Source organism: Nesoenas mayeri, assembly GCF_963082525.1.
Source record: "Nesoenas mayeri genome assembly, chromosome: 5".
Lineage (NCBI taxonomy): Eukaryota > Metazoa > Chordata > Aves > Columbiformes > Columbidae > Nesoenas > Nesoenas mayeri.
In genome coordinates, this window is record NC_137548.1 from 40,171,417 (window position 1) to 40,199,407 (window position 27,991).

The 27,991-nt window shown below is 39.1% G+C and overlaps 1 protein-coding gene across 1 annotated transcript; it reads left to right on the forward strand.

Annotated features, from left to right (window-relative positions):
* The first annotated feature begins 916 nt into the window (after positions 1–916).
* Positions 917–27,716, forward strand: VPS39 (VPS39 subunit of HOPS complex). The gene is made up of 25 exons (XM_080345972.1): positions 917–1,106; positions 2,750–2,815; positions 4,132–4,196; positions 5,058–5,100; positions 6,100–6,194; positions 7,429–7,527; positions 8,210–8,302; positions 9,894–10,077; positions 10,583–10,703; positions 11,057–11,177; positions 11,993–12,122; positions 13,357–13,499; positions 14,356–14,499; positions 15,260–15,401; positions 15,687–15,773; positions 19,065–19,138; positions 19,737–19,835; positions 20,095–20,212; positions 20,692–20,820; positions 21,290–21,392; positions 22,305–22,350; positions 22,942–23,091; positions 23,256–23,390; positions 23,967–24,058; positions 25,219–27,716. The coding sequence occupies exons 1-25, from the start codon at positions 1,034–1,036 to the stop codon at positions 25,292–25,294; spliced, it is 2,628 nt and encodes an 875-aa protein (XP_080202098.1). The 5' UTR covers positions 917–1,033; the 3' UTR covers positions 25,295–27,716.
* The last annotated feature ends 275 nt before the right edge of the window (positions 27,717–27,991 follow it).

The window sequence follows — 27,991 nt, forward strand, 5'->3', positions numbered from 1 at the left end:
GTTTCATTCCTGAGCAGGAAAGAAGTTGGATGCCAGAGTACCAGTGCTTGTTCTCCCATTCCTGTGCTTCCATCTTCCAGCACAGAGCGTCCTCAGCCCCTGTTTTCTAAACCAGTGGTCTCTGCTGGCAAAGATGCTCAGAGAGCTTAGCACCATGTGCTTGTTTAGGGCGTTTAGCAGTTAGGTCAGCGCTGGTCAATGTTGTGCTTCTCCATGGCCAAAATAAATGCAACTGTGGCCTGCTCTGGAAGGGACAAAGTCATAAGTAAATATTTCCTTCTGGAGACTGAACTTAACTGGCCAAGTTCATAGGATAAGTTCATTAAAGTAAAATTTAGGACCTTTGAAAGTAGACGTTTACTTGCAAGGGGTGTTTTGCTGTTCTCGCCGGCCACATAGGTCACTATTTGCAGACGGTGCCTTTCCTGCCTGCTGCGGTTTGTGTTATCAAATGCCAGCCTGCCGCCTCTGGCAGTGACGCTCCTGTGGGGAGGCAAAGTGAGCGTCTTACAGCCCATCCCCTTTCCGGACGGCTGGAAGATGCGCAAGGGCTCTGTCAGGGTGAAGAGCGTCCCCTCAGGGACCGGGACCGCGCCTTCCGCTGGTGCTGCCCGGGCCGACCCGCCCTCCCGTCAATGCCCGGGGGCTGGGGCGGGCTGCTCGCTGGCGGTGGCGAGAGCGGTTGCTTTGCAGCCTACTGCTGTGGGGCTGTGCCTGCCATGGGCCGTGCCGGGACCACTCGCTGGCCCTGAGAGGACCGCGGTGCGGCGGGCGGGACGCGTGAGGAGCGGGAGCAGTGCAGGAGGCGGAGCCGCACCGGGGCCTGGGGGCGGAGCCTCCTGGCGGAAGCGGCAGCAGGGCGGGCGCGGGGGCTGCCGGGAAGGGCGGGGAGCCGTGGGCCGGGCGGCGTGCGGCGGCGCTTGGGTCGGGGCTGTTCCCTCGGCCGCCACCGCAGCGCGGGGAGCCTCCCGCGGCGCCTGCCTCTCCCCGGTCGGCGGACGCTGTGACAGCCGGGCCCGGAGGAGCCGTCGCCATGCACGACGCCTTCGAGCACGTCCCGATCCTGGAGAAGCTGCCGCTGCAGATCGACTGCCTGGCGGCCTGGGGTGAGTCGGAGAGACCGCGGCGCTGCCGGCCCGGGCCGCTCCCCTCTCCCGGGCAGCCGGGACGCCCTGTCAGCCGTTCTCGGGGCCTGCCGCACCGTTCCGTGTGGCGGGCCGGGGTGACCGCGTCGCTCGGCCCCCGTCCGCTGTACCTGGGGCGGCCGGCGGCTGAGCGTGCGGGCAGCGCAGGAGCGCTTCCCCGGGTTTGGCTCGTTGTGGTGGCTTCGGGGCCTGCTGTCCCGCTCCCGTCCGGGGGCTGCCCCGCTGTGCCGAGGCTGCTGCGGCTCCCAGGGCTGTAACCGCGGCTCGGCTGGTTTCTCGCTAAAAAGAGTCCCATGTGTTTTGGCTAAAATTGATCTTGGAAAGCCAGTGGTGTGTTCCACTCATGGAATCAGAGTCTGTGTGTGTTAATGGGATATAAATATAGGTTATGTTTTTGGGCATACTCGACAGTCAAGGTTTCGGTCAGGTGATTGCACCAGCTGTTGTAATGTTAAGGCTTGATGAAGCTTTTCCTACTGCTTGATCCACTTCCATCAGATGTTTTGCCATAGCACAAAGTTGGTAATTAAAAAAAACTCCAGACACTGTGAAACTGTGACCCATTTAATCTGTTTTAAGAACAGCGTTATAACCTGAATAGTAATGCCACGTTTAACCATGGGTTGTTTATGCCAGATTTCTGTTGTAGACAAGATGTGAAGGTAATCTGTTTCTGCAGTGAGGCTTTTTGTCTTTTATCTCTTTGAAAGCATTTATTTTTCTGAAGTAGAAAAAAAAAAAAAAGGCTAAACCCGCAGGCATGTGACAGGATGGTTGTGTTAAAAGAGGGAAAAAGAGATGTGATTCTGTCTCTACAACTTTTCTTCCAGGTGGCAGAAAAATTGTCTTGCAGTAAACAAGATTTTATTAGAATATCAGCATCTTTGGTAACGAGGGAGTGCTAAATGTAGAAAGAAATATTTGTGTATGCTTCTTTCCTATGTGATCTTCAGCAAGGAGGAAGAATTTCAGTCATATTTCATGGCCCAATAAGGGTTCTATGTCTTTTGAATGCTATAAATGCTGTAAATAGGAAGAGTCTGAAACTGTCACAGAGTTTGTGTATAAAAAAATTCTCTCTTGTAAATATTCAATGAGTCATCCAAACAATTCAAATGCTGTTTAGGCAAAGCTGACACTGTCCTTCCAGGCATAGCTGACTATGTCAGAGAGTTCTTATAAAAACTTGGACATTAAAAAAAAAATAACAACAACAAAACACACGGAGCTCCGTGTTTTCTTCCTGTTATGTAGCTCTGTTCCTCTCTGGGAGATACTAGTGTTTGAAGAATAGTTTATTGCCTCTTTTGATTTCACAAAAGATGCAGTAGTTTACTTCTTTACCTTTGTATAAACAAGTGGGATGTGATGTCTAGGCTGTACTCTCTTTTATTGCTATATCTCTGGCCATCCTCTTCTGAGAATTAAAGCTACTTCTGAGCACTTCCACTAGAGAGATGGTAGTACACAGGTATGAAGTCACCACAAAAATTCATTTATGGAATTTGAAACAAGTTTCCAAGTGTTCTCATAAGTGTAATTTAGCTGTGAAGGGCAGTCTTTGTTGAAACTAATTAGACTTTTTCTTCCCTTTTTTTTTGTAGAGGAATGGCTCCTTGTTGGTACCAAACAAGGGCATCTTCTTCTTTATAGGATAAAGAAAGACATAGGTAAGTTGATTTTAAGAATGGCACAAAAAGTTGTTATTTCCTGCACTGTAAGAGGTTGTAGAGATGTTAACACAAGTGTGTTTAACTGCTGAGTTTTTCCTACTTAGATTTTAATATTTGTCTGGGATCTTGGGTGAAAGTGTACATACTGTTTATCAGATGTGCAAGGAAGACAGCAAATAGTATCAGCCTTTTTCTCTGCTGTAAAGTGTGTTTTATAACGGGTCTCCATATGTTTGAATTTATACTAAGTTAGTGTAATTTTTGTGAATATGGTGTGCACAGCAGTGCCCTGTGCTAGTTGCCAGAGGTTTGATGTTTGCCTTCTGATAATGAAGGACTGGATTAGTGAAAAAGCAACTTTATTCAGTGGGTGCGTGAGCATAAAGGGATGGGGAAGAAAGATCCCTCCTAACTAGTTCTGTCATGTATTTACCCTTCTCCCTGCCTCTTTGACAGTCATAAGTGTTCATAGTCTATTTTGGAGATGCCACAAATAGAACTGTTCTATTTTTGGTTTAGTTAAAATTGATTTTCATTAAACAGATTCGTATTTCGTATTATCTGCCATTATGTAGAAACTGATGCTATTGAACACAGTAATGTAGTGTAGCGTGGGACAGGAAAGAAAAACCCAAACATCTGTTTCCAAGTTCATCAGCTCTTGGAAGGATGTTCATTTGTAGCTACTTGGATTCTAGAGACTGAATGCAGGTTGCTTTTTCTGAAATGTGTAGGCTGTCTATTCCAGTCAGAACATGCTAGTCTTGAGTTACTAGTGTCTTATCTCACATGGTAAATTTCTCCCCCTTTTTTGCATCAATGCCAGGAGAGGTTATGTCATCAGAAAGTGTCTGTAAGTCTTTATCCCTAAAACTCCTTTTAAACCCTTGTGGCGTAGTGTTTATTCCTTGTCTACTTTGCAGTGATGTGCTCCCTAGCAATTTAAATTGCTGATATTTGATTGATGTGCGGAAAGTCTTTATGGGTGTCTTTGTATCTCTGGGTTTCATAATACTTATATACAGTTCTTGCAATCTAAAATTCCAGCAAGGCAATAATGTAACTGTTGATGATGTTCTTGGATGGGTACAAGAAGTGTAATTTAAATTTTCACCTGACTATGCAGAAGACCTTCTGATGCATTTAGCTATCAAGTAAAAGATAGCACAGATATGTTAGAACACTAATTTTTCTGATGTTAAGTGGCCAAGTTTACCTTCATAATTCTTTGTAATCTTTTTAGTGTAAGATGTATGCAGCCATAAATTTAAGGGGAACTTCAGTTTACATACTCTCTCAAATCTTTTTGGTAGGTTGCAATAGGTTTGAAGTGACACTAGAAAAATCCAACAAGAACTTCTCAAAAAAGATTCAGCAGGTAGGAAATACCATCTTCTTGATGTGGGAACAGTTTTCAGCCAGGAAATGAAATATTGAATGTATTTCTGGAATCTCTGCTAAGCTCAACAAGTTTCCCCCAAACTATAGATTCTTCTAGAGGTGACACAGCCTGCTGCTTTTGCCTGCTCTTCCCATAACAGGAATAAACTTGATTTGGTTGCTACAGCAGAAAGCAAGGCATTGGAACTTACAGGTTTAGTTTTGGCTTTTATGGAAATGCTGTGGTTTGCTGGAAGTCTTCAGCTGCTCTGAATTAGAATATTTTTTAAAAGGGTGGTACTGTACCAACACACTGTAATATATAATTTGACTCTCAGATGAAATGCTATAGGAATGTAAATGTAATTCCCTTTGCTTGGAATTTAGAACTAAAGTAACTAATTATCTACTGCCATTCTGCCACTCTTACTACTCTTTGGTGTGGTGTGTTTTTTTTTTTTTGTTTTGGTGGTTGTTTGTTTTGTGATTTTTTTTTTTTTTTTTTTTAAGAACTTGGGCTCATTGCTTTCCCAAGTATCAATATATGCACTTAAAGGTTATGCAGCCTCTTTGAGCAATGCTCTGCATATTTTTTAGAAGTACTTCTGTACTAGTAACATACCGCTTATTGTAACATTTTTACCAGCTTAGGTTGCAAGCTGTATTTGCTTGCTTGTAAAAACTGTGTGCAAGTGAAAGGGGTTGTGATAGCTGGAGGAAAGTTGTGCATAGAGAGCTGCCTTGCTGTTTTCATTATTTTGAGAGTATCTAAGATGCATTTTCTTAGACAAGCTATAATCAAGCCTTGTTCAGAAGTTTAATTTGTGAATGAAGTTGCTAATAGAATTCTTTTTTTCAGATTCATGTTGTTTCTCAGTTTAAAATCCTGGTCAGTTTATTAGGTAAGTGAAGAAAATGTTTTAATATTTAATGAGCTCCTCTCCGTGCAGTTACTTGGCTGAATGTGGCACCACTTCCACACACCTGCATAGTAGTCCAGTTGTTGAAAAGTCCTTGTGTAGCACTTAGACTCTTACTCTGCAGAGGAAGCATTATGCAGCATAGGTTGAGAAGCAGCTTTGTTTGTTGTAAGCCAGCTTGGAACACAACATATTAATGCTAAATTTTGTGATTGAAAAGGAAAAAATACATATGAGTATGTATATAGTTTGTCTGTAGTTGGCATGTGTTTATACACATACATATGTATGTGCATGCATATGTGTATGCACCGTATGACATGGGCTTAAACTTCTGTCCAAACTTATCTGATGTGTTAAACCAGATTCAGTTTATGTGCAGGTTGCAATCTTTTACCATCTTGTGGAAGATCTAAGCTTGCCTGTCTCTGGCTATATTTGACCTTATGATCTTCCTATGTCTTTTTTTGCTCATGTTGCTACTCCCTTCTTTATGATCTCCCAGTCCCAGCCCTTCCGACTCCAGCATGCGTAGATTTCTGCTGCCTGCGTCCTCGTGCGTACAAAACCTTGACCACAGCACCCTCCCTTTGCAACCGTTCCCTTTCTGCTAATTTCAGGAGCCAGTTCAAAATGGCCTTTGCTTATACAATCATCCATGGTGAACTCACTCTGCTCTGGCCTGCTTGCTGTCCCTTCCACTCCCACTTCCTCTGCTTGGTTGGTGTCTGTTCTCGATTCCTTCATGTGATTTTTACCAGTGCTACTATTAGTCGTCTTTTCTGCATTTATTGTCTTATGTTTGTATATGCATTAGCACTTTTCAGCTTTTGGGAAAACATTCCTTTTCCTTTCTTGCAGCTCTTAGTTTCACACGTTGTTCTTTTTATGTAAGCATAAAATATGATAACTTATTTCAGTTAGCAATGAGCTCTGTATGTATTAAATATTGAATAATAATTGGAATTTTGTTTAAAACAGAAAATAACATTTATGTCCATGACCTGTTGACATTTCAACAAATCACCACGGTTTCCAAGGCAAAAGGTGCATCTCTCTTCACTTGTGATCTTCAGGTAAGAGATGGAACACAATGGCACAGGTGTTCTTACTGCTTTTAATAAGTTCAACGTTTTCATGTTGCTGTATAGATTAGGTTTATTAATTTTGTGTTACATGCAAGTTGCTTGGGTACTAGTGCTTTTTAAAATTAGTATTTACTGGATGTTGTAGCTTTGCTTAATGCAACAATTTTTAATCTAGTCTCTTTATTTTTTTTTTTTTCTTGTGCTTCATAAGATATCTTCCTGTGCCTGTTGTGATTGTAGCCTTTAACCTCCCGATACAAAACTTCAGAGTGTTTTTATCCCGTAGTAACCTTGACTGTCTTTTTTGAGAAGTCCTCTTAAATAAAAAAGCTATTCCCTTTCCTTAAATTGCCAGTGTACTAACTCACAGTGGTTCCCTTCACCAAGTGTCTCCATCACTATTTTTGTTATGTTTCTGTCAAACTGTATTGGCCCAAGGAGTCCCACAGCAGTTTTGACAGATTCAGTCCATAATGTTTCTGTAAGGTATAGCAATCCTCTCTTCTTGTGCTGTTGTTTATTGACTCATTTCTATCCAAGTGCATTTCTCAGCCTACCCATGTCATTCAGAAACCTTAATCATAAACAGAAGAGATGGCTTAGTGTTCTTTATCGCTTTTTATCTCTTTGCCACATGGGGCAAATTAAATATTTTGTTATTAAATTTTTTCTAATAAGTACTTAGGCCTTTCTGCGTGTTGAAACTAGTTATGACTTTCACGGTGCCTTTAAATCTGGTAGTTCCAAAGCGCCTTATTTTTTGTGTGTACAGGCACTTAGCTCTGCTAGTATTTAGTGTCAGGAAACTTTTCCAATAGGCTAGAATATTAAACAACTATTAGTGGTTTTATTTGTCAGTATAACACATTCTTTGCATTGTTGTATATCCTCCCCTTTCCTATACTGTAGAGTTGGAGCTATTTATCCTAGTCTTCAGGGCTGGGCTGATAGTTCTGTACTTATCTTCTGTTGGTGTGTGGGTTTTTTTATTTTATTTTTTTTATTTCCTTGGTGTCATGATCTTTGCCAAAGCTCATTTTTAAGTATCCAGCCCCCACCCTCCATGCTTTATTGTTTAGGGAATGTCCTTCTGGCATGGATGAACAAAGCTGCTTTTCAGCTGACAGTGTTGCTTCAGGCTGAGGGTTCTTTTGGCATTGCGTTATCTTACCTGCCTCTTAGTTTAGAAGTTCCTATGAGTTGGGCCTCTCTGTTTTCACAGCAGTCAGATACAGGAGAAGAGGTGCTGAGAATGTGCGTGGCGGTGCGGAAGAAGCTACAACTTTATTTTTGGAAGGACAGAGAGTTCCATGAACTACAGGTGAGTTGTTTCTGTAGTCCGTCATGCCTTAACAGGGAGCATAGTTGCTCTTTACTGCTCACTGCACAGTCCCTGTTGCTCAGAGGCACCGCTGACATTCAGAGCATTGGCTCCCGTTAGTTCTGCAGTGATCTAACAATGAAGCAGCAAATGAAAGTGAAATACAGGTTGAAATCGCAATTAGTGACATTGATACAGTTTCATAAATTTAATCAATAGCTTTTTTTCTGTGTTTTAACATTTTGGTTGTAGCACACTTCCAAGTCAGTGAAATGCATTAGTGTGCAGCCTTTCTAAATGTCTGCCTAACAATAAACACAATGGAAGTGGATGCACTTCTACCAAAAGTTTTCCAGGTATGTTGTTTAAGTCAAAGGGCGGTTATTGACAACAAGCACAGAGAACTGCACTTGTGAATACTAGGATGATAAAAATGACTGATGGAAATGGGTGGAGAGCTAGGCTACTCTTCTTAGAAGTGACCAGCTAGCTCAGAGCACACCTCTTTATTATGCACGCGTCTGGCTGTTTAGTTGTATACTGCCATTCCTTGACCAGCAGAAGTCAGGCTTGTGTAGTGGGGAATATGATGTCAACAGCAGTGCTGCCTGTTACACTCTATGTTGTCAAATTAGATTTTTGCTTTTCTCTTGTAACAGCTATTTTAACCTGTTTTCCTCAGGGGGACTTCAGTGTACCTGATGTACCCAAGTCTATGGCCTGGTGTGAAAACTCCATCTGTGTTGGCTTCAAGAGGGACTATTACCTGATACGGGTAAGAATGGCATATGGAATACAGCATTTAAGATGATTTGGGTAGAAGTACCCACTATGAAGGCTGCTCCTGTGCTCAGGGATTTAGCTAACAGACATATATGAAAAACAGCATCTTGTACTCTTGCTGTATGTGATTTTGGAAAGGAACATCTAAGTCTGTTCTTTGAAACTGATGTTTTGTTAGTTTGAAGCTCTTGCAGAAGAAAGGCATTGGAAAAGATATGTTTTCTTTTGGTAGCAGTTTGTGTAAGCTCAGTTTACATTTTATTTAATGTATCAAGAAAGGAGATAGCTCTAGAATAGAAAAAAAACCCCCAAAACCACAAGAATATCTTATCTGGCAGATAGTAGAACTTGAACATTTCATCTTTTTTTGATTCTCTTGCTGATCTGTAGTGATTTCAGTCTGAAGGTCTCTAAACTTACAATTGTTAATTTAGTATTACAGTTTCCACTGGTGCTTCATACAACAGCTGTATTTGATTCTCTTTTCTGCCTTTACAATTGGCTTCTGCTTTTATTATGGGAAAATGAGAAGAAGATGAGGTTCACCACACTTGTGTATATACATGGGTGACAACACTGATCTGTAGTCGACATGAAAACTACACAGTAGTTTTTACAGTCACTTCAAACGGACAGTGCTCACAAAAGAAGTGATGCTTCTCTACAGCTTTCCTAGATGTTGATTCCTGCCCTTCTAGTGTTAATTGTACAGCGGCTCAAGCAGCAGGGTGGGGACTTGCAGTCCAAATGTCTCCTTTGGGTTGACTCTAGTAATTTACTGATCCATTGTTGAATGGCTTCATTTCAGTAGTAGGCAGAAAAAAATATACATGTTTTTATGTTAGTGTTTTTTGCTGACTAGCTGTTGATTTCTAAGAATGCTTGAGCTGTAATGCAGGAAGCAGCAGGAGCATGTGTTTGGAGTTGAAGGAGAAGCATTCTTGTTTTTGGTGGCAGAGAGTTAGATCAGCTCATGAAACAGCTCTTCGTTGTGGGTGGGTTTTTTTGTTTGGTTGGTTTTTTGTTTGTATGTTTGTGGTTTTGTTATTTGTTTGTTTGTTTGTTTTTGTTTTGTTTTAGTCGGGGTGGGTTCAGTTCCTTGGACAGCACGTAGCCTCAAGAGTGAGTAGCTAGAGCAGGGAAAAAGGCCAGGCAGGTTCCTTGGCTTTTAGTTTGTTTTTTGTGTCAACACTCACTCATGCCAGAATAAAACAGTGTTAAAGTTTTGGTCTAAATGAAATCCTCTGGTTACACCAACAGGTTTTTGGACACACTAACTGATGTTGCTACTGTGCTATGCATTTTATAAACCTGTATGATCTGTGTGCTCAGCTACTCTCATAGTAACAGGACTACATAATCTCAGATGCTGAAGTATTAATTCTTTATTGGCAAATGATGTATAAGCAAGATAAATGATAATATGCAGAAAATGTTATTTCTGCTCTTTAAAATTGCACTTGTTGTGTTAGTGATTAGTCTGGGTTGTAAATCCCTCAAGGGGTTTTTGGCTGTGGTCTTATGCAGCTTTGAAATTTAGGTTATTTTGAAAAATATTTTTAAAATTTTCTTTGTTATTCTAGGTGGATGGAAAAGGATCCATCAAGGAACTGTTTCCCACAGGGAAGCAGCTGGAACCATTGGTAGCTCCTGTCGCAGATGGAAAAGTTGCAGTTGGCCAAGATGATCTAACAGTTGTGCTCAATGAAGAAGGGATCTGTACTCAGAAATGTGCCTTGAATTGGACAGATATTCCTATAGCCATGGGTGAGAATTAGCAGTAATTTGCTAAAATTTGCTTCTTTGCTCCTTTATATATGACAAAATTGTTATGTTCCCAGTATTTGGAAACTGGCTGAATTTGGAGTGTGACAGTTTCAAAAGTATTTTAAGTTGTACTTTGATTGTGCAAGGTTTCATGTGTTTTTGTTTCTTCCCCTTCTTTGCTTCTAGTCTGTATGCCTATCTCCTCCCCAGAAAATAGGCCTATTGCATATCTTTTATAAAGGGACAAGATTTGAAATGGAGGGTAGTATGTTAAAGCAGTGTAGTTCTTCTGGGCATCTGAGTGCCACAGAAATTCCTTATGTTGAAAGATGAGCAAAAAGCCTGGTAGTAGTCTATTAGTAAGCTGATGTCATTTGTTTTCAATAAGCAAAAAAGGGACACATTTCAAGGGAAAATAATTTTAAGAGAAGACTTGAAGTTATTGCTTGTTTCAAGGCATATTTGAGAACAGTCAACTTATATTTTTTACTTGTTTCACTACTAGAACACCAGCCTCCCTATATCATTGCTGTTCTGCCAAGGTACGTGGAGATACGCACTTTTGAACCCCGTCTGCTGGTACAGAGTATCGAGCTGCAGAGACCACGCTTCATCACCTCTGGAGGGTACTGAGTATAACTGAGTTACTTTTGGGGGCCTGTCTGGGTGTATGGTAGCACTTTGAAAAACTGGGACAGGAAGAACTTTTCTAACTCACTTGGCTTAAGAAGTAGCATTGCAACTGTTTTTCAGGAACAGGCGAGTGACATGGTCCTCCTGCTTTGCAGAGTGAATGATAGGATTGAGTTTGGGAATTTCTGACCACTGGAGATCCATTCTCCTGCTTTGCAATATTGCTCAAATTGCCATTGTATCTGATCCATGTTTGTATTAACCAGAATTGTTTTTTTTCAGATAGGGTATTGCTCCTTTCTCAGTGCTGGAACTTAGTAACTGACCTTTTTTGTCTTGTTTACAGCACAAATATTATATATGTGGCAAGTAATCACTTTGTTTGGCGGCTCATTCCAGTGTCCATAGCCACACAGATCCAGCAGCTTCTGCAGGACAAGCAGTTCGAATTGGCTTTGCAGTTGGCAGTAAGTGTTTGCAGCAGATACATTTGTGCAAAAGTACACAAAAGGATATTTGCCTTCTGCTTGACTAACTAGTCTGGAGAGTTTAACCTCCGTATTGTCCACTTTGCACAAACTGGTAAACTCTAGCCTTTCGTGACTTCAGTTTTAGTTTTGTGCTGCCATTTCTCTCTGTTGATTTATCGTGGTTTAGATGTTGAGATACCATCTTGTATGTGAAAAATGGTGTTTCTTAGCTGTTTTATCAGTTACTGTCTTTTAGACTTGGAAGTCAGTTGGACTTCATAGCCTTCAGACTACTTGTAAACAATGTTGCTTGGAAACGTGTGATTTGTTTTGTCAAAAGACCAGGATTTTTTGTGATGGCCCTCCATGTTACTGCTGAAATGTAGTAATTTCTTCGATATCCTGAAGCAGTGCGCTTAATTATATTGCTGTTACTGTTTTAGGATTTTCTGGTTTCTGGGAACTTTCTTGAAACTACATTAAAATGAATTTGTTGCATTTTTGTATTGCTAACTGGAAAAAAAAAACACCACAAAACAAACCTTTGAATAGGCAAATGATTGAAGAGAGAGTTGCTGTGATAAAGCAAGTATATAGGTAACAAGAGGCAGCTTTCAAACCTTCTAGGTTATCTCAGTCATACAATAAACATAGCATCTAAGAGTCACCATCAGAGATGTTCACTTTGGAAGATTATCCGTTTTCTTTTTATTCTTTCTAGAGGATATTACTCCTGTTATTTCTATAGAGTGTTTAATTCTCATTTACAAGGCCCAGGAGTTCTTAATGTTTGTTAATTTGTATATGTTTAGGAAATGAAAGATGATTCAGATAGTGAGAAGCGACAGCAAATTCACCACATAAAGAACCTCTTTGCCTTCAACCTCTTCTGCCAGAAACGCTTTGATGAATCCATGCAAGTTTTTGCCAAGCTTGGTACAGGTAAATGCTTGGGTTCACGTTGAGATGCTTTGGTTAGGAGGAATGAAATGAAGCTGACAGACTGTTGTTTGGGGTTTTTTGTTTTCTGTTTCTGGTGTTTGTGTTTCGTTTTTGTTTGTTTGTTTGTTTTTAACAGTTTGAACCAGGGGGTTATCTTGTCCAGACCAGTCTCCTGTGAAGGGCAAATAGCCCAGGCAGATACTTAGGTGTTTGGTTTTTTTGTGTGGGGTTTTTTTTTTTGTTTGTTTGTTTGTTTGGTGAAACTGGTTATAGTACTTAATGAACTTCAATCAGTGAGCTAAATAATGAATTTGCCCTTTGTGCAGAATACGTTTGTGTTGTAGACTGTTCTACAGCTTACATAGCATGTACACGTGTTGAGGGTTTCAACAACTTTCAAAAGCCTACTTATAGCTTTGAATGAAAAATAAGGAACAGCTGTAGATTTACTAAATCCTTGGACTTGGACCAAACTGAGGACCCTGTTTCATGGATCAAGCTACTGAGCCAGGAAACTTTTCAGTGGTTTTGGAAGTCAAAATAGTCTCTGATGCTATTCTTGTGGTTTATGCTGGGGTTACTGGAAGAATACCTGGAGGCTGGACTGTACCATAGAATAGTGCATAAGACAGATTTCTTTATTGGTGGCAGCGTATGCCATGTGCATTTAAACACAGAACTTTTACTTGTTTTGATGACACTTAGTGTCATATATACTTTGGAAAACTACAATTAAGGAAAAGGAGTGAGAACTCAAAATACTTTGAACTTAAATTAGAAGGCAATAATTTTGGATTTGCTTAAACTCCATGAAAATGGGTGCTCATTAGTTACAGATGGTGCTATTTGATTCTTGTTTCAAAAGCAAAGTAAATATTTTCTTAAAGCATTGCCTATTCCTAGAAATCCTGTCTTACTGTCAGAGTTGTTAATGCTGGGATTCTGTAAGAAGAGCACTAAGAGGATTATAACAATGGCTTGTTCTCCAGGTGTTTCAAGCACACAGATTAGAACTTGTGCTTAGACTTTGGAACAGTCTTTCTCTTGTTTCTTTTGCCTTGTTTTAGTTTCTTTTCTCTAAAAAGCAAATTCTGTTATCTGGAACCTCATAGACATACAAGTTGATTACAAACAGCTCTGTTGGAAAGCTGAGCTTGCTCAAAGTTTACATATATTTAAGGTTTGCAAAAAGAATGTTATGAATGGTTACTAATACTAGTTATTTTTTGCTTAGATCCCACTCATGTGATGGGTCTGTATCCTGACCTCCTGCCCACAGATTACAGGAAACAGCTACAGTATCCCAACCCCCTGCCAGGGCTCTCTGGGGCAGAGCTGGAGAAGGCACATTTAGCTCTGATAGACTACCTGACTCAAGTGAGTGCTTCTATATCTTTTTAGAGCAGGGTTGTTCAGTTTTAGTGTACCTTCTTGGTTAACTTCGATGTGCAGGAAGCAGTACGCCTACTCCAGCTCTGTCATGCTAGCGTTAATGGCCTGTCTTCATGGTTGGAAGCTATGAGAAAGCAGGGGAACTGGAGGATGTGAGGTGCCCCAAAGATATGTGTGAGACATCACATGTGACTTCTGTGATGACTAGGCAATATTTACTAATGGAGCAAATCTGAACATGGGTCTGGTATTTTATTTCTAGTAGCCTTTTGAAGGGGGCCTGAGATCTTAATCTTGTGTTTTTGTTTGGTGACTGTTGTGGAGGGCATTCTATCCAGGAGACACATCAAAAGTATGTGTTACAAGGTGGAACAGGAGGTAGCGGGTACTGTAAGTTCCTGCCCTCTTAATTTTGTTGTAACTGGAAACTGAACTGTTCTGTTGCCATTCTTATTAGACTGAAAATAAGCTTGTGTCTGAAGGAAGATAATATTTGTGTCTACTAGTTCAAAACCTAAATTTTTCTCCAGATGTTTTAAATGTCTCCTGACTTCTCTAAAATGTCTCTATTCAGGTTAACTGAGTTTCCTTCTGACTATGTTCTCCAGAGTCTTGACATCTTGCAAAGCTATAAATTGCAAAACAAATGCATACACCTGAGTGTGGTTGGGGAATTGATGTGTTGAATAGTCAGTAACAACAAAAATTATTTAGGAAATGACTAAAATGAGTTATTAAATTGATTTAATTTAGTCTTTTTCCTTGGTGGGTTATATTTGCTGAGATGAGATAGAGAAATCCATGGCCTTTTAGTGTTAAAAATTCATTTGATGTCCTGCAGAAAAGAAGTCAGCTGGTGAAGAAGCTAAATGATTCTGACCATCAGTCCAGTACTTCACCACTCATGGAAGGAACACCCACAATCAAATCCAAAAAGAAGCTGCTACAAATCATTGATACCACCCTGTTAAAGTGTTACCTCCATGTGAGTCTCTGCTTGACCTAGAGGCCTTTCCTTTACCATTCAAGCTCAGTTGGAATTTCAGGTTGAAACTTTTGAGAAGAAGGATATGATGCTACTTCAGAAATTCTCACACATCTGTCTATCTTTGGTCTAAAAATGATCTCTGAAACTTCAATGTTAGCTAGTTTGCTCACTGGTCAGGAAGTAGTTTCATGGAGTAAAGCAGATGTGTCCATTTGTGGTCTCTGCTTCTGTCAAAAGAACGTGGCCTTGCATGTGTATTTTGAAGTTCTAATGAATGCTTCTTGTGTTGCCTTGTACTGTTAAATGCAGGAGACTATGATATTTGCTATCAATGGTGTCTTTCAAAGCTGACCTCTATTCTGGAAGTGGGGGAATAGGTCTGATATATTGAGTTTTTTCTATCCCAACAAATCAGGGAAATGAAGATGGGCCTTGATCTAAGATGTTAAGCAGGGATGTCAAACTCAGTTTCACTGGGGGACACATCAGCCTTGTGGTTGCCTTGAAAGAGCCAAATGTAATTTTAGGACTCTATAAATGTAACTACTCCTACATTTACAGAGTCCTAAAATTACATTCGGCCCTTTCAAGGCAACCACGAGGTGACTGTGTCCCCTGGTGAAAATGAGTTTGGCGCCCCTGTGTTAAACTGTCATGTCTTATGCTATGAGACTTTTATTTTCCCACTATTCCAACTTGTTTTTTTGCTGTAAACTTAGGAGATGCTCATGTTTAAGCACTCCCTTTTTGCTTGCAGACAAATGTAGCACTAGTGGCACCATTGCTACGTCTGGAGAACAATCACTGCCATATTGAGGAGAGTGAGCATGTTCTGAAGAAGGCACACAAATACAGTGAGCTGATAATACTGTATGAGAAGAAAGGTCTGCATGAGAAGGGTAGGTATGAGGTTGAGGTGGGGAGAGGAGAAGGGATTAGGAGCACGTATTCCTAGTGTTGAGTTTTAACTTCAGTGAGCAGGCAATATTCTGAAGAGACTTTGTTTCTAGGTCTATCTCATAATTAAATCAGTTTTTATTCCTGTTACCCATTTGGCCTGTGTGTTTAAAACAAAGCTTTGTTTTGTCTCTGGTAGCAGAACATGAAAAATGCACCTTTTTGTGTTTCAAGGTGGAATGATACTTGTGATTATAAAGGAATGAACCTCTTTGCTTTTCTGAAAGCATTACAGGTACTGGTGGATCAGTCAAAGAAAGCCAACTCGCCTCTGAAGGGTCATGAGAGGACAGTACAATATCTACAGCATTTGGGTGAGTGGGAGCATTGCTTTTGTGAAGTGTTATGCTTGTTGGGCTTAGTGGTTATTATGCTGTTCAGCAACTTGCTAGAGACTTATCAAGTTAAAGGATATCCTTGTCATCTAGTTTCTTGCGTAATGCAAGCTTCAAGGATTAATCCATGAATGTCTTGTTGAATCTTGACTATTTTATTGGAAAATATTCTTTGTTTCCAATAAAAACTTCCATTGGTAGAAAAATATGGTGTAGTATTTTGAATTTTTGTTCCAGTGGTGACTTACGATCACTGACAAAAGGAAAGTTTAGCCTTTAGAAGTGTCAGGCTTTCCAGCTGAAAGGCTAACTTCCAGTTGCTGAGTCTTGTAGTATCTTTCTTGAGATGAAGAATCCTATATGAAGTTTTTGTTTTCTTTGTATGGTTAGACCCAGTTTATGACCTAAGAGTTGTAGTTGCTGGTCACAGCATCATGGTAGGAACTTACTGTGTTGACTCTTTCTTGTGAACTCCCAAGTCCTTTTTTGATTTTGCTATTTTTGAGAATAGTCCCTTCCCATCCAATAATACTATTTTTCTAAATGCACAAGTCTTTAGTATCACACTAATAGTTTAGTAGTGAGTAGTGTATGAGAGAAATAACTTTGTTCATCTTACAATGTTACACTTTGTTACATCTTACACTTTGTTCATCTTACACTGTTGGCAAAGTTTGATATTCTATAATTACTTTTTAAAGAATTCCTGATGGCTTCTGTTAGCAACATGTGTATTCAATGCTAATACATTACTTACAATGACATTGGGAACTTTCCTGTTTGTGCCACATCTCTGTCTTATACTTATTCATTGGTGTCATTTGGTGACGTCACCATCTTAGAGAAGTGTAGGTATGTTATATTCAGCATACAACTTTAGAAAAAAACTTCTAATTTTATTTAAAAAAACAATTCTGTCATCTTGATAAATTAATCTTGATTGACCTATGTCAGCTGTTTTTTTTTTTCCCTGAGATTTATGATGTTTCAGACCTGTAAGTATCCAAGTTGTCCAGAATAATTTTCTAAAATGTTGGCAGCTTACTAGAATTCTTTTAGTCTGTGGAAGCTTCTCTGATGTTTCAGGACCTCCCAAAAAATAGTTTTCCTGCATGCTTCTTGCTCAGTTCTTTAAAACTGATAACGAATACTTGTTTCCACTGTATTTCATTACTTTGAAGTGAACAGACCCAATCTAGACAGTTAATTATTGCTAATAGATGGAATGTTTTACGCTAGTGTCACTTGCAGCTTTCCCCCCACCCAGGTAAATCACAGAAATGTAATACTCTGTGTGTGTGTTTTCACTGGAGTAGCCGTTCTGCCTTGGTTAACTCAGTGTCACTTCTGGGAGTCCCTTAAATATGATGATAAAAGCATTTCAGGCAATGGAGTTTCTACCGATTTTTTTTTTTTTTTTTTTTTTTTTTTTTTTTTTTCCCCCTGGCTCTCCCTTTCGTGAGGCTTCTGTAGTCATGAGTTTCTAATCTAGGTAATGGTTGACTTAAAAAAAATATATTTTTAATTATGCAGTATTTTTATTTACTTACATTTTGTGTTATCTCTTAGTCATCTCTTGTGTAGAGGTTTTTGGGCATTTAATTAAATTTTCTTAAATGGTTTTCAGGTAATTATAGAAAATGTTAGCCAGGCTTGTAGCTGTGGCCTTTAAAGTCATTGCAGATTTGGGCTTGAGACTTGTCATGCATCAACAGAGTAAGCACTTATTGTTTATTGCATCAAAGAAAATATTAATTGTTAATTCTGTGACTGTCCATGCCCATCAAAAATAAACTTTATCTGTGCAGAGTTAGGCACGGGAGAATGATGTGTTTGATTGCGTAGTAGGTGGTGTTCTGTATTACAGTATTCCTTATCTGTTAAAGTAGTGGCATGCAGAACTTCTTCCTATTATAGCTGATATTAGGGATTTGTTCTTAAGAAAGTTTGGAAACTCAGTGTCTGTGTTAATCCCAGCAGCACAGAATATCCTTGCCCGTGATCTGCTGAGGGAGCCAATTGGTTTGTTTTCTGTTGTGTTGCACTCTTGGCTTTTTAGTATTCTGGTCTATAAACTTTGGTAGTTACTTGATAGGTTGTTATTCTCCTTCTGACATCCTGAGTGTTTTGAGTAGGTTGTAACTTCATGTTTGATTTGGTCATGATTTCAGCAAAGGCAGCTTGATCAGTGCTTTAGAAAGAAGCTGTTGTAGTTCATCTCACTCATGTTTATAAGGAGTTAGGTTTTCTTTGTCTCTTTTTCTATATGAGAACTTACTCCTGTGATTTGTCAGGTCTTTTATTTAAATTTTCTCGGCGAGGCTAGCAAGCCCATTCCCATATAATTCTCTGTGAATTCACAAAGTTAATTGAGGTTCAGCAAAATTCAGACCCCTGACCCTAGTGCCATTTGCCAAGTCACTATTTTATTTCTGAAGCTTTGCAATTGGCTCTTCTGGGGACTATTTTAATTGTTTTACTTTGTAGTGCTTATCTTCTGTTTTTTAAAATACTGTTACTGTGAAGCTGCTGCTTTTTTTAAAAGTTTAAAAAGTAAACTCCTGATGATATTAAGGGATAAAGAGGAGCAAACAATGGCTGCCTTTTTAATTAGGTTGGTGTAGGTTTCTGTTTCTTGTGTAGTTGTTGTTGCTTTGTTTCGGCAGTGAGTGGGTTCTGATCCAGAGCGTGGGGGGAAAGTCATGTTTTCCTAATATATTTATAAACTTTGTGAACAAATTTGTCCAAATGAAAATATTCTTTTAAAGAGGCAGGTCTTAAATTTTCTGAAAAGCTAAGAGGTCATTACCTGTCAAGTACCTGTTACTTCAGTACTGTGATGCTTTACTACTTGTTGTGAAGCATTTGACCCTTTGCTGTAGGAGTCATTAGACTGGCAGGCTGGAAATGAACTGAGGGAAATTACACAAGTAAAACTAGAGTCTTCTATCCTAATTAAAAAAAAGTAAGAGAAGTTTTTTGGAATGTGATTATGACAACTGAGCTCAGTTTTGGTCTGAAAAGTTTATATTTGGTGGCATTTAATATTTGAGTTAATTATTGGTACTTTTAAAAATCATATTTTCAAAGTAATGAAATTGTGACTTTAGTGTGGAATGTGTGATTTGTTTGACTTGGAAAAAAAAAAAAAAATGAACCAAATTCTTCCTGTAAATTAATCTTTGCTGGCTCTGAAAGCATCTGCTTGTGTTGTGAGTAGAAAGATCTTTAGGATTTTAACATGCAACACTGCTGATTTTTGTATTCCAGGCACAGAGAACTTGCATTTGATATTTTCTTACTCTGTCTGGGTGCTAAGAGATTTTCCTGAGGATGGATTGAAGGTAAGTGTGGTTGAAACAGGCACATTGGCATTGAGATTCTTAGTGCAGTGTATGGAATTGGGAGAATTCAATGTAAGAAGCCAGGTATTAATGCTAAATTGAATTAAATATAGAATTTATATTTTCTGTGTTCCATACTGTGGTAAGATTAGCAGTAGATATAGCATGATAGCCTTTCAGTTTTTCTCATGCTTTTCTCTTCTTGGAATACCTTATCTTGTAACATGTAGCTAGGAACTTTTGATGGAACATTTAATGTTATTGATATGCTTTTTGCACAAGAGCCTGATTGAAGATTTCAATGTCAAATGTTTAATATGCCTTTCTTACTTTCCCTTTCCTCTCTGATATAGAACTGACTTCCTATACTTCAGAAGTGTTGGGCACTGTAAATCCAGTGTTAACTAAGGCGGAAGTGGGGATATTTGTTAATCCTTTCAGATAGGAGATAGCTTCTGGGTGCCTAAATATGATGCTCAGATTTTTTTATATTTCTTATGCTTACCTTTGGACATATGTGATGATATGCTGGGCATCAGTGCCGCAGAGAAAATGCACTGTGGCACTTAAATTCTCTGAATAAAATTTTGTTTAACAGATATTTACAGAAGACCTCCCTGAAGTGGAAGCTTTGCCACGAGACAAAGTGCTCAGTTTCTTGATAGAAAATTTTAAAAGCTTGACTATTCCTTATCTGGTAAGAACTTAGTCTGTACTAGTGCATTACATTCAGTGCAAAATGTTTTGTATAAGGCTTTAGTTCTCCAGGTGTTGGAGCCTGATGCTGTCTCAGAGCATGCTAGCTTTCCTATAAATTGTGCAAAGAAAAAATAATTGAAATACATGAAATCCTCAAGTCTTGCCTTGGTAAAGGCAAGCATGGAACTGTTGCTTGCTTGTAACAAACTACTTCCTAGAGGAAGTTTCTGTAACTGAACCTGAACATGTATTTACAGGAACACATAATTCATGTCTGGGAAGAAACCGGTGCGGAATTTCACAACTGCCTGATCCAGCTATACTGTGAGAAAGTGCAGGGCTTAATGAAAGAATATCTCAAGTCTTTCCCTGCAGGTATGTTTAGTCTTTCCTGGTGGGAGGACCAGGGGCATGGACAGCACAGGGGAGCTTTCACAGTATGTCGCTTTAAGCTTTCCCTGTTCATATCCAGAAGGTGATATCCCAAGTGATGAAGGAACTGGAACAACAAAAGTTGTAGGTTTGTAGAGAAGTCTAGTTTATTGCCTCCCTAGAGATCTTAAGGGACCAAGTGACACTTTGTTCATGATTAAGTGTAATGGCAGCTACTGCTTCCTGAATTCTACACATTAATGGTAGGGAAGTGTCTTGAATTACTGAGTCTATTGTTTAACCAGTCACTTGATGTGTTTTAGGGAGTTGAAGTAATTTGACAGGTGCACCCGAATCCCAGCCCATATAACAGTTTCATCAGCATTTGCTTCCTGCTCATAATGATTTGTTTCTCTTCTTCTGCGTACTAGTGTAGTGAAAGAGTTGTATTACTGTAGACTATGTTGTTTTCTTCCATATAGATAAAACTCCCGTGCCTGCTGGGGAGGAAGGAGGAGACTTGGGGGATTACCGGAAAAAGCTTCTGCTTTTTCTGGAGAAATCTGGCTGGTATGAACCTAGCCGGCTAATTAGTGACTTCCCTTTTGATGGTGAGTTCATTTTCCATAGATTAACTAAACCCTAGCTTATGGCATTGTACAGCAAAGCCTTCTCACTGATTGTCGAATCATGGTAACTAGAAACAGAAAAGATGGCTGGATCTGTAGTTGCAGGCCACTGATGTGTAACTAACTCTGGTTTTGCTGGTGCAGTTGGGTTTACCAGTGTCTGCAGGAATCTTGTAACTGTTCACCTAAGACTTTGTGGCGTCTCCCATCACTTAAACATTTAGCCTAACTTTTTGATGAGCCTGTATTGCTCAACAGGTCTGAAGTTTTTTGTATCTTAAGGTTGCATAAGTATTCATAAAATGTTACTGAGACTAGTGTGAAGCAGACTTACAGTCTCTGTGTAACTTTAATCTGTGCTCAGACTACAGTCTCTTCTGTTAGTTTGGTCACTAATGGAGCTTATGTTGTCTTTGTGTAGCTGATGACTAATCCTTCATGCTCTCTCTAGGTCTCTTGGAAGAACGTGCTCTGCTCTTGGGTCGTATGGGGAAGCATGAGCAAGCTCTGTTCATTTATGTTCATATTTTGAAGGACACCAACATGGCTGAAAAGTAAGAATTTCTTTAGTTTTTCTATTTTTGTCTTTTACTCACTGCCCTGTGGATAGGAAATGTTGTGAAATGTTGCCGTATGTGGAGCATGAATGCTGTAAGCCTTCAGGATCTTCTTGGTTTACGTGTTTTCTTGACTCTTAGGCTCTTCTGGATATCCACAAATGATGATACCAAACCCTTGAGGCTTACCTTTTCATGCTCTTCTATCCTTGCTCTTTAGAGCAGTATGACTCTCATCAATCCATTCTTTGTTTCCACCTGTTCTCAGCTTGTGAACTTCCCTGTGTTGTCCTTTCTCTTTGGAGACATTCAGTAGCCCAGGTGGAAAGTTGAGCTCCTTCCGTTAGCAGGATCCTCATGTATCATATCAGTGAACACTCTGAGTAAATCTGCAGTACTTATGTGAAAATAGGGTTAACTGATACTGACAAGTGTATCTGAACACTGGGGCCTGTTGGACATAGCTTCCTTTAAAGCTAGTATCAGCAAATGCCTCTTAGAGGACATTCAACCCTGGTATGCAGTATACGCTAATAAACACCTTTTCTTTGTGATTCAGTAATTAGATATATCTACACATATATTTTTATGCTATGATGTGTTGATTAGATACTTTTTTCCCCCCCTTTTTTTTTTTTACACAACTGAATTAAACTTGGTTTCTGCATGAATGCTTTTCAACTTGTTTGGAAGTGGGAGACTTGCATAAAACCTCCCTTTTTCTCAGCATCATAATGCAGAGTAAATGGTGTAATTTTGTTCAGCTTGATTAATTGTTCAGAATTGGGTGTACAGTCACCTAACTTGGATGACTTCACTAACCAAAGCTTCTAAATGTTAATTTCTGTGGACTGATTCTCTGGGTTTCAAAACTGTTCCTGCATTTCACTTCATTCTTCTCTGTTCTAGCTACTGCCATAAACATTATGACAGAAACAAAGATGGCAACAAGGATGTAAGTAGCTTCCTCTTCCTTTTCAGTAAGGATGTATTAGACTACTCATACCATTCAGGGATTTTTGAAGTTTTTGCTCTGTATAGACTTTTTCAGGGTTTGTGTATGGGGACAGGAACCTGTGTATAAACTCTTGGAATTTAGGAATTACTAGATGATTTTTTTTTGTTGTTGTTCTTGGGAATGTTACTGTATCATTAGAGCTGAGGATATATGCTGTTGCTGAGGTTGTGATGGAATTCAGAAGACAAAATACTCTGTGTGTATTCCACATACTTCTACGGGAAAGTTAATATTAAAAAGCAGTCAAGTGTTAGTTTCTAAAGATGATGAATGAGTTAGGCAAGATGAGGGAGTGCGATTAAAACTGCTTTTATAGAAAAACTTTAGTGTAGAATGCAAGTCCTAAGACCTCGAACATCATTGATACTATTCAGTTTTTGTTGTTTTAAGATGGGAACCGTTTAAATGAGCACTTCAGAATTTTGAATAGCATGAGTACAGCTTATTAACACCATTGCTGTGTTCCACAAGGACTGTCAGTTGTGGGTATATGCAGTGGTTTCAGAATTTTCCTTTTTTGTGCAACAGGTCTATCTGTCACTGCTCCGCATGTACCTCTCCCCACCGAGTGTTCATTGCCTGGGACCAATCAAGATGGAAGTTCTGGAGCCTCAAGCCAACCTGCAGGCTGCTCTGCAGGTCTTGGAACTACATCACAGCAAACTGGATACTACCAAGGTAAGAAGGACTTGTAAGTATTTGGTTTGTCCTGTTGGCAGAAGGTACAGGAGTAGGCAAGTGAACAGATTGTAACAGTGTCAAGCTAAATGTGTCAATTTCTATTCTGTTTTGTTCTCTATTCCTTGTAAGTTTTTTTCTAACTTAAGTATATTTTGCTCCAGGCAATAAACCTACTCCCAGCAAATACACAGATTAGTGAGATTCGGATCTTCTTAGAGAAAGTCCTTGAAGAAAATGCCCAGAAGAAAAGATTTAATCAAGTACTGAAGAATCTTCTCCATGCTGAGTTTCTGAGGGTGAGTACCCACCACCTGTCGTTTATGGGAATGGTGTTTTAAAACCAATGTTCAATGAACTGTTTTTTATACGGAATATGTGTCCTCTAGATGGTGCTGTAGTGCACCTGAAATTAGTATATGTGCATCAAGTAGACTAGATGTCTCCTTACAGGAGATGGCAAGTACATTAATTTTAGTTTGGATGAAGTGTGTGCTTTTGCAGTGAGTCTCTGGACTCTCTGACGTGCATTGCAGGATGATCTCAGAGAGATGGACTGGATTTCTTTCAAATAAACTACACCAGATGATGCACTTCAGTAGTTCATCGGAACACCATTAGGGGTTTGAGTGCCTCAGTCTGTGGACCAGACTAGTTGAAAGTAAAATCTTGCAATTCGGATAGTGTGGGTGTTGGGTGTTCAATACTACCTGCTCTGCTCTACAGACCCATTTCTTTTGTGTTGTACAACTTGCTAATATAGATATAGCCACTGAAAAATGTTGTTATAGGTTTCATTTTCACTGGACTAAGAGGGAGCTGTGGTGTGGCATTGCTTTTTGAGCCAATTTGTGTTTATCTTTAATCTTCTCTAGGTCCAGGAGGAGCGGATCTTGCATCAGCAAGTGAAGTGCATTATTACAGAGGAGAAGGTGTGCACTGTATGTAAAAAGAAGATAGGTAACAGGTGAGAAAGCATGTTCCTTAAAGTTTGTGAAGCTGAATCAAGCATGAAACTTGTACACTTAAACTAAGAATGTCGCAAAACTTGGAGTGTGTATATACTTTGGGAGAACTGCAGTATGAGGTGACATTTGGAGAGTGAATTGGAAATTACGTCACTCAGCTGGGTAGCTGGGAAGACATCAAAGCTTTAGTCAGTGAAGTTTATTGGAAGAATTTAATCCTGCTTTCAAGAAAAGAGAGTAATAAAATCCCTTCAGAAACTTGTCAGACTTCTTACTTCACAGCTCTAGAAGGCTGAAAATAACTTCTCGTACTGAATTTGGAAAATTTTGTAAGAACAATACCTACTCCTTGCTTCTTAACTGGAATTAAGAAGGATGAAATAGAGAATAACAAGCGAAGACACATGTGTAATGGCTTTGTGGTTTCCTGGCTGATATACATTTTGTAGCCTAATTATCTTAGGACATCTAAAAGTAGAACTAGTTCACTTGATACCTGGATAACAGTAACTTTTCTCCTACCATTCCCAGTAGGTAATTATGGGTTGGTATAGAAGGCAAATTTTATTTGTACTTTTTCTTCTTTGAATTCTAGTGAAGTGCCACATGACTAGCTTATTCATTGTTTCTCTTGTTGATGTGAACCCTTCTGAGATACCAGTAGCATTCACAATGATAGGGAAAGGTTCTTTTTTCCAAAACATTTTCATGAATGTTGGTCAAAATATACTTACTACTGTGCATGTTCAATTTTTTGCTGTTAGCATGTAGAACATAGCATCAGAATTTAAATTTGCATATGTGGCATTGCAGTATTGTTTTAGTTGTCAAGGATTTTTCTAATGCTGTTAAGTTCAACAAGGTTTTGAAAGTCAATCATGTCAATATGTCACCCCGTCTTTAATTTAGTAGCAGTGACTTCCAAGTAGTGTGCCTACAGAAATGGAAATAGTTAATGTTTTTTTTAAATTATACTCTTACAAAATCCATAGAAATCTTTTGTCTGGTTTTCTGAAGAATATATTCAGACTGTAATTTAAACTGCAAAGTATCACTTTCATGTAAGCATCTTTTTCTGATTCTGACACAATTTGGATGTTCTTGTTTCAGTAGAGAAAACTGTATTAACAGTTGATTTTCATGTTCTGTTTCTTCACAGTGCATTTGCTCGATACCCTAATGCAATAGTTGTGCATTATTTCTGCTCTAAAGAAGTCAACACATTGGACACCTGACTTTGTCATGGTCAACATTCATATGAAATTCAGAACTGACAACTTAAGAAGCTGATGCCTCTGAGATTTTGGTTTTTTGAGGCTTGTTGCTAGGTTCTCATATACTGGGTAGAAGTCAATTGTAACTGTGGACTAACTGTACTTGTCTGGCAATATTGATTTACTCAAAAATTACTTTAATCATGTTACTACAGAGATGGCAACTACACTGTACCTCTTGGTACTCAAATGAAGAATGGAAACTGATTTTTTATAGTGAGTTTTGTATTGCACTCCAGCCTTGTGAATGAGTTGTTAGACAACTGTTGGGCCTTCACCACAAGTCAAGTTTTACTATAAAACTTACCTCTTTAGAATGACAACGTTGTGATTTGGCCTTGTATGTAAATAGCTCCTTCAAAAGAGAAAACTTCCTTAAAGTCTTTGCGGCTGCATCAGTGTTTCATGGAAATCACCGGGTTTTTGGCATTTAGAAGGCTTCTGTGCCTATTTCTATGCCTAGAAATATAATTTTACTTTCATCTCAGTAATGGGAATGTTTAAATGCTGGCCAAAGGAATCTTTTTATTGATGTTCAGTGTTATCACCCGATCTTCTGATAAGCAGAAGTTCCACAGGAGGGAGTCAGACAAACAGTAAATACCACTAGTAAGCATTTTTTTTCTTTTTACTTTAGTTTGAGCTGTAAATTGAATTAACTTCTGTATTGTTTGCACTGAATATGTTCACTCTTAGCATGAGTGGAAGCTCAGAGACTATTCTAAGAAGTTCACATCTGCACTCATACCAAAAAGCAGAGAACAGTCTGTAAAGCAGCTTCCGAAGGGACTGAACGATAGTTATTGCTTGAGTTTCTAGGCTACACTTTAGATTTGTGTATATGAAGTCCTTTGGTCTCTCATTTACTTTCCAACATTGAAGTAAAATCCAAAATATTTCAGCATCTCTCTATTTTAAATGCTCTAGAACTGTGTTCTGCTCAGGCTGGTACTGCTCTTAAGTCACTCTTGGGCCAAAAGTCTTAACTACAAAAACTGGATTGTACCATACTCCTTGTAGGCTGTAATATATTTGTCTAACTTATTTTTCCACGAACTTTAATCTATAGCAGATTTGTATGAGGAATATTAGAAGGTGTGATTGGTGTGGAAGGAATCAGTGCAGTGGTAATGAAAAGGCAGCAGTAGCAAACAACCCAATAGCTGGGTATCTTACTCCCAACATCCCAGTCTAGCAATACTTATGTAATTGTTAAATGGTATGAAGCATGAGTTGTAACTACCAGATATCACCTTCTAATGGACAAGTAGATGGATAAAGCCTGTCTGCCTAAGGTCTAATTGGATCCCAGTTAACATCATGGGTTTAGTTAAGCCATTGTTATGTGAGTGTTTTTTAGGAATAGATCTGCCGTAGGCTGACAGTCCTAATACACTTTCATTTGCCAGTGTTAATAGTTTCTCCTGATAACTGTTTGTTTTTTTCATTTTCCCATGCATTTGTATTTATTGTTCGCATGCTGTGCATTCTTAATGGGTTTCTTGATCCAGTGTTTTGCTGCTTCTGTACTTGATGCCTTGGGCAGTATTGCTACTGAGGTCTTTCTGCAGGGGCTGGGTAGAGGGAATCTGTGGTGTTAATGTTTTTAACCTTGTATTTCTTCTATTTGGAGAAGAAAGCCTAAAAATACTTATATTGGATTTGCACATTCTGTATAGATCTTTATATACTAGTTCAGGTACAGAGGGAAGATGATTTGGGAGAGTTGGGTTTACAGGGCATTGAAAATGAAAGAAGGGTATTTTAAAAGGCCCTTGTATTCTTTGTATACAGATACAACAATGTTACTCTGATTTTTACCTATCTTATGTTTAGTATTCTTAGTCTTATTTTTATTTACCTTCATTGTCTGCTACCAGGAGAGCTGTATTCACACATGAGGATCTTCATTGTGCTCTTACTTTCACGGTTAAGGTTGTGCCTCTGTTCACCTCCATTGTGTACCTTTTACAGACATGTGGTTTGCAATGTTTTTTTTTTTCTTTTGGTTCTTATAATGTGGTTTGGGTTTACTAACTACAGCAGATTTATCTAAAGCAATAGATTGTAATAAATATTGTGAACCAGTGTGTGTTTCAATCATTGCGCAGTTAAACTTCTCTAGGGTGCTGTAAATGTTTTTATGTATTAGTCCTCACTTTCTTCTGGAAGTCAGACCCAATGCAGGGGCTTCCAGTATCACCCCTTCTTTAGTATGTGTAACTCAAATGAGGCTATGTCATATGAGAGCTGTTATCACTTTTCAACTTTAGTTTGTTGATCTACAGGTTTATCATATGCTTGCGAATATTCTCAAAACACAACTAACCCCACTTTTTGTATTCTCTCTTTGAAGAATGTTTTTCGAAGTCTTATACTGTTAAATATGTACTCATTACAGAACACTAAAATTACTGACAATTTATTTTTGAGTGGTGGTACGTTGTTTGTAGGTGGGGAAGGACGCTGAGCTCTGTGTGACCAAATCAGGAAATGTTTAGGTTCACAGGTTTGCAGTTGCTTGAATTGTAGGTCATAGACTAGTCTAGTGTTGGAAGTAAAATGTAGATCTTCAGTTCTCTCGTTCTATAGAAATAGGAGATATTGACACTGAAGAAGTCCGTGTGTCCATGCCAGACAATTGAGTATATTGGTGTT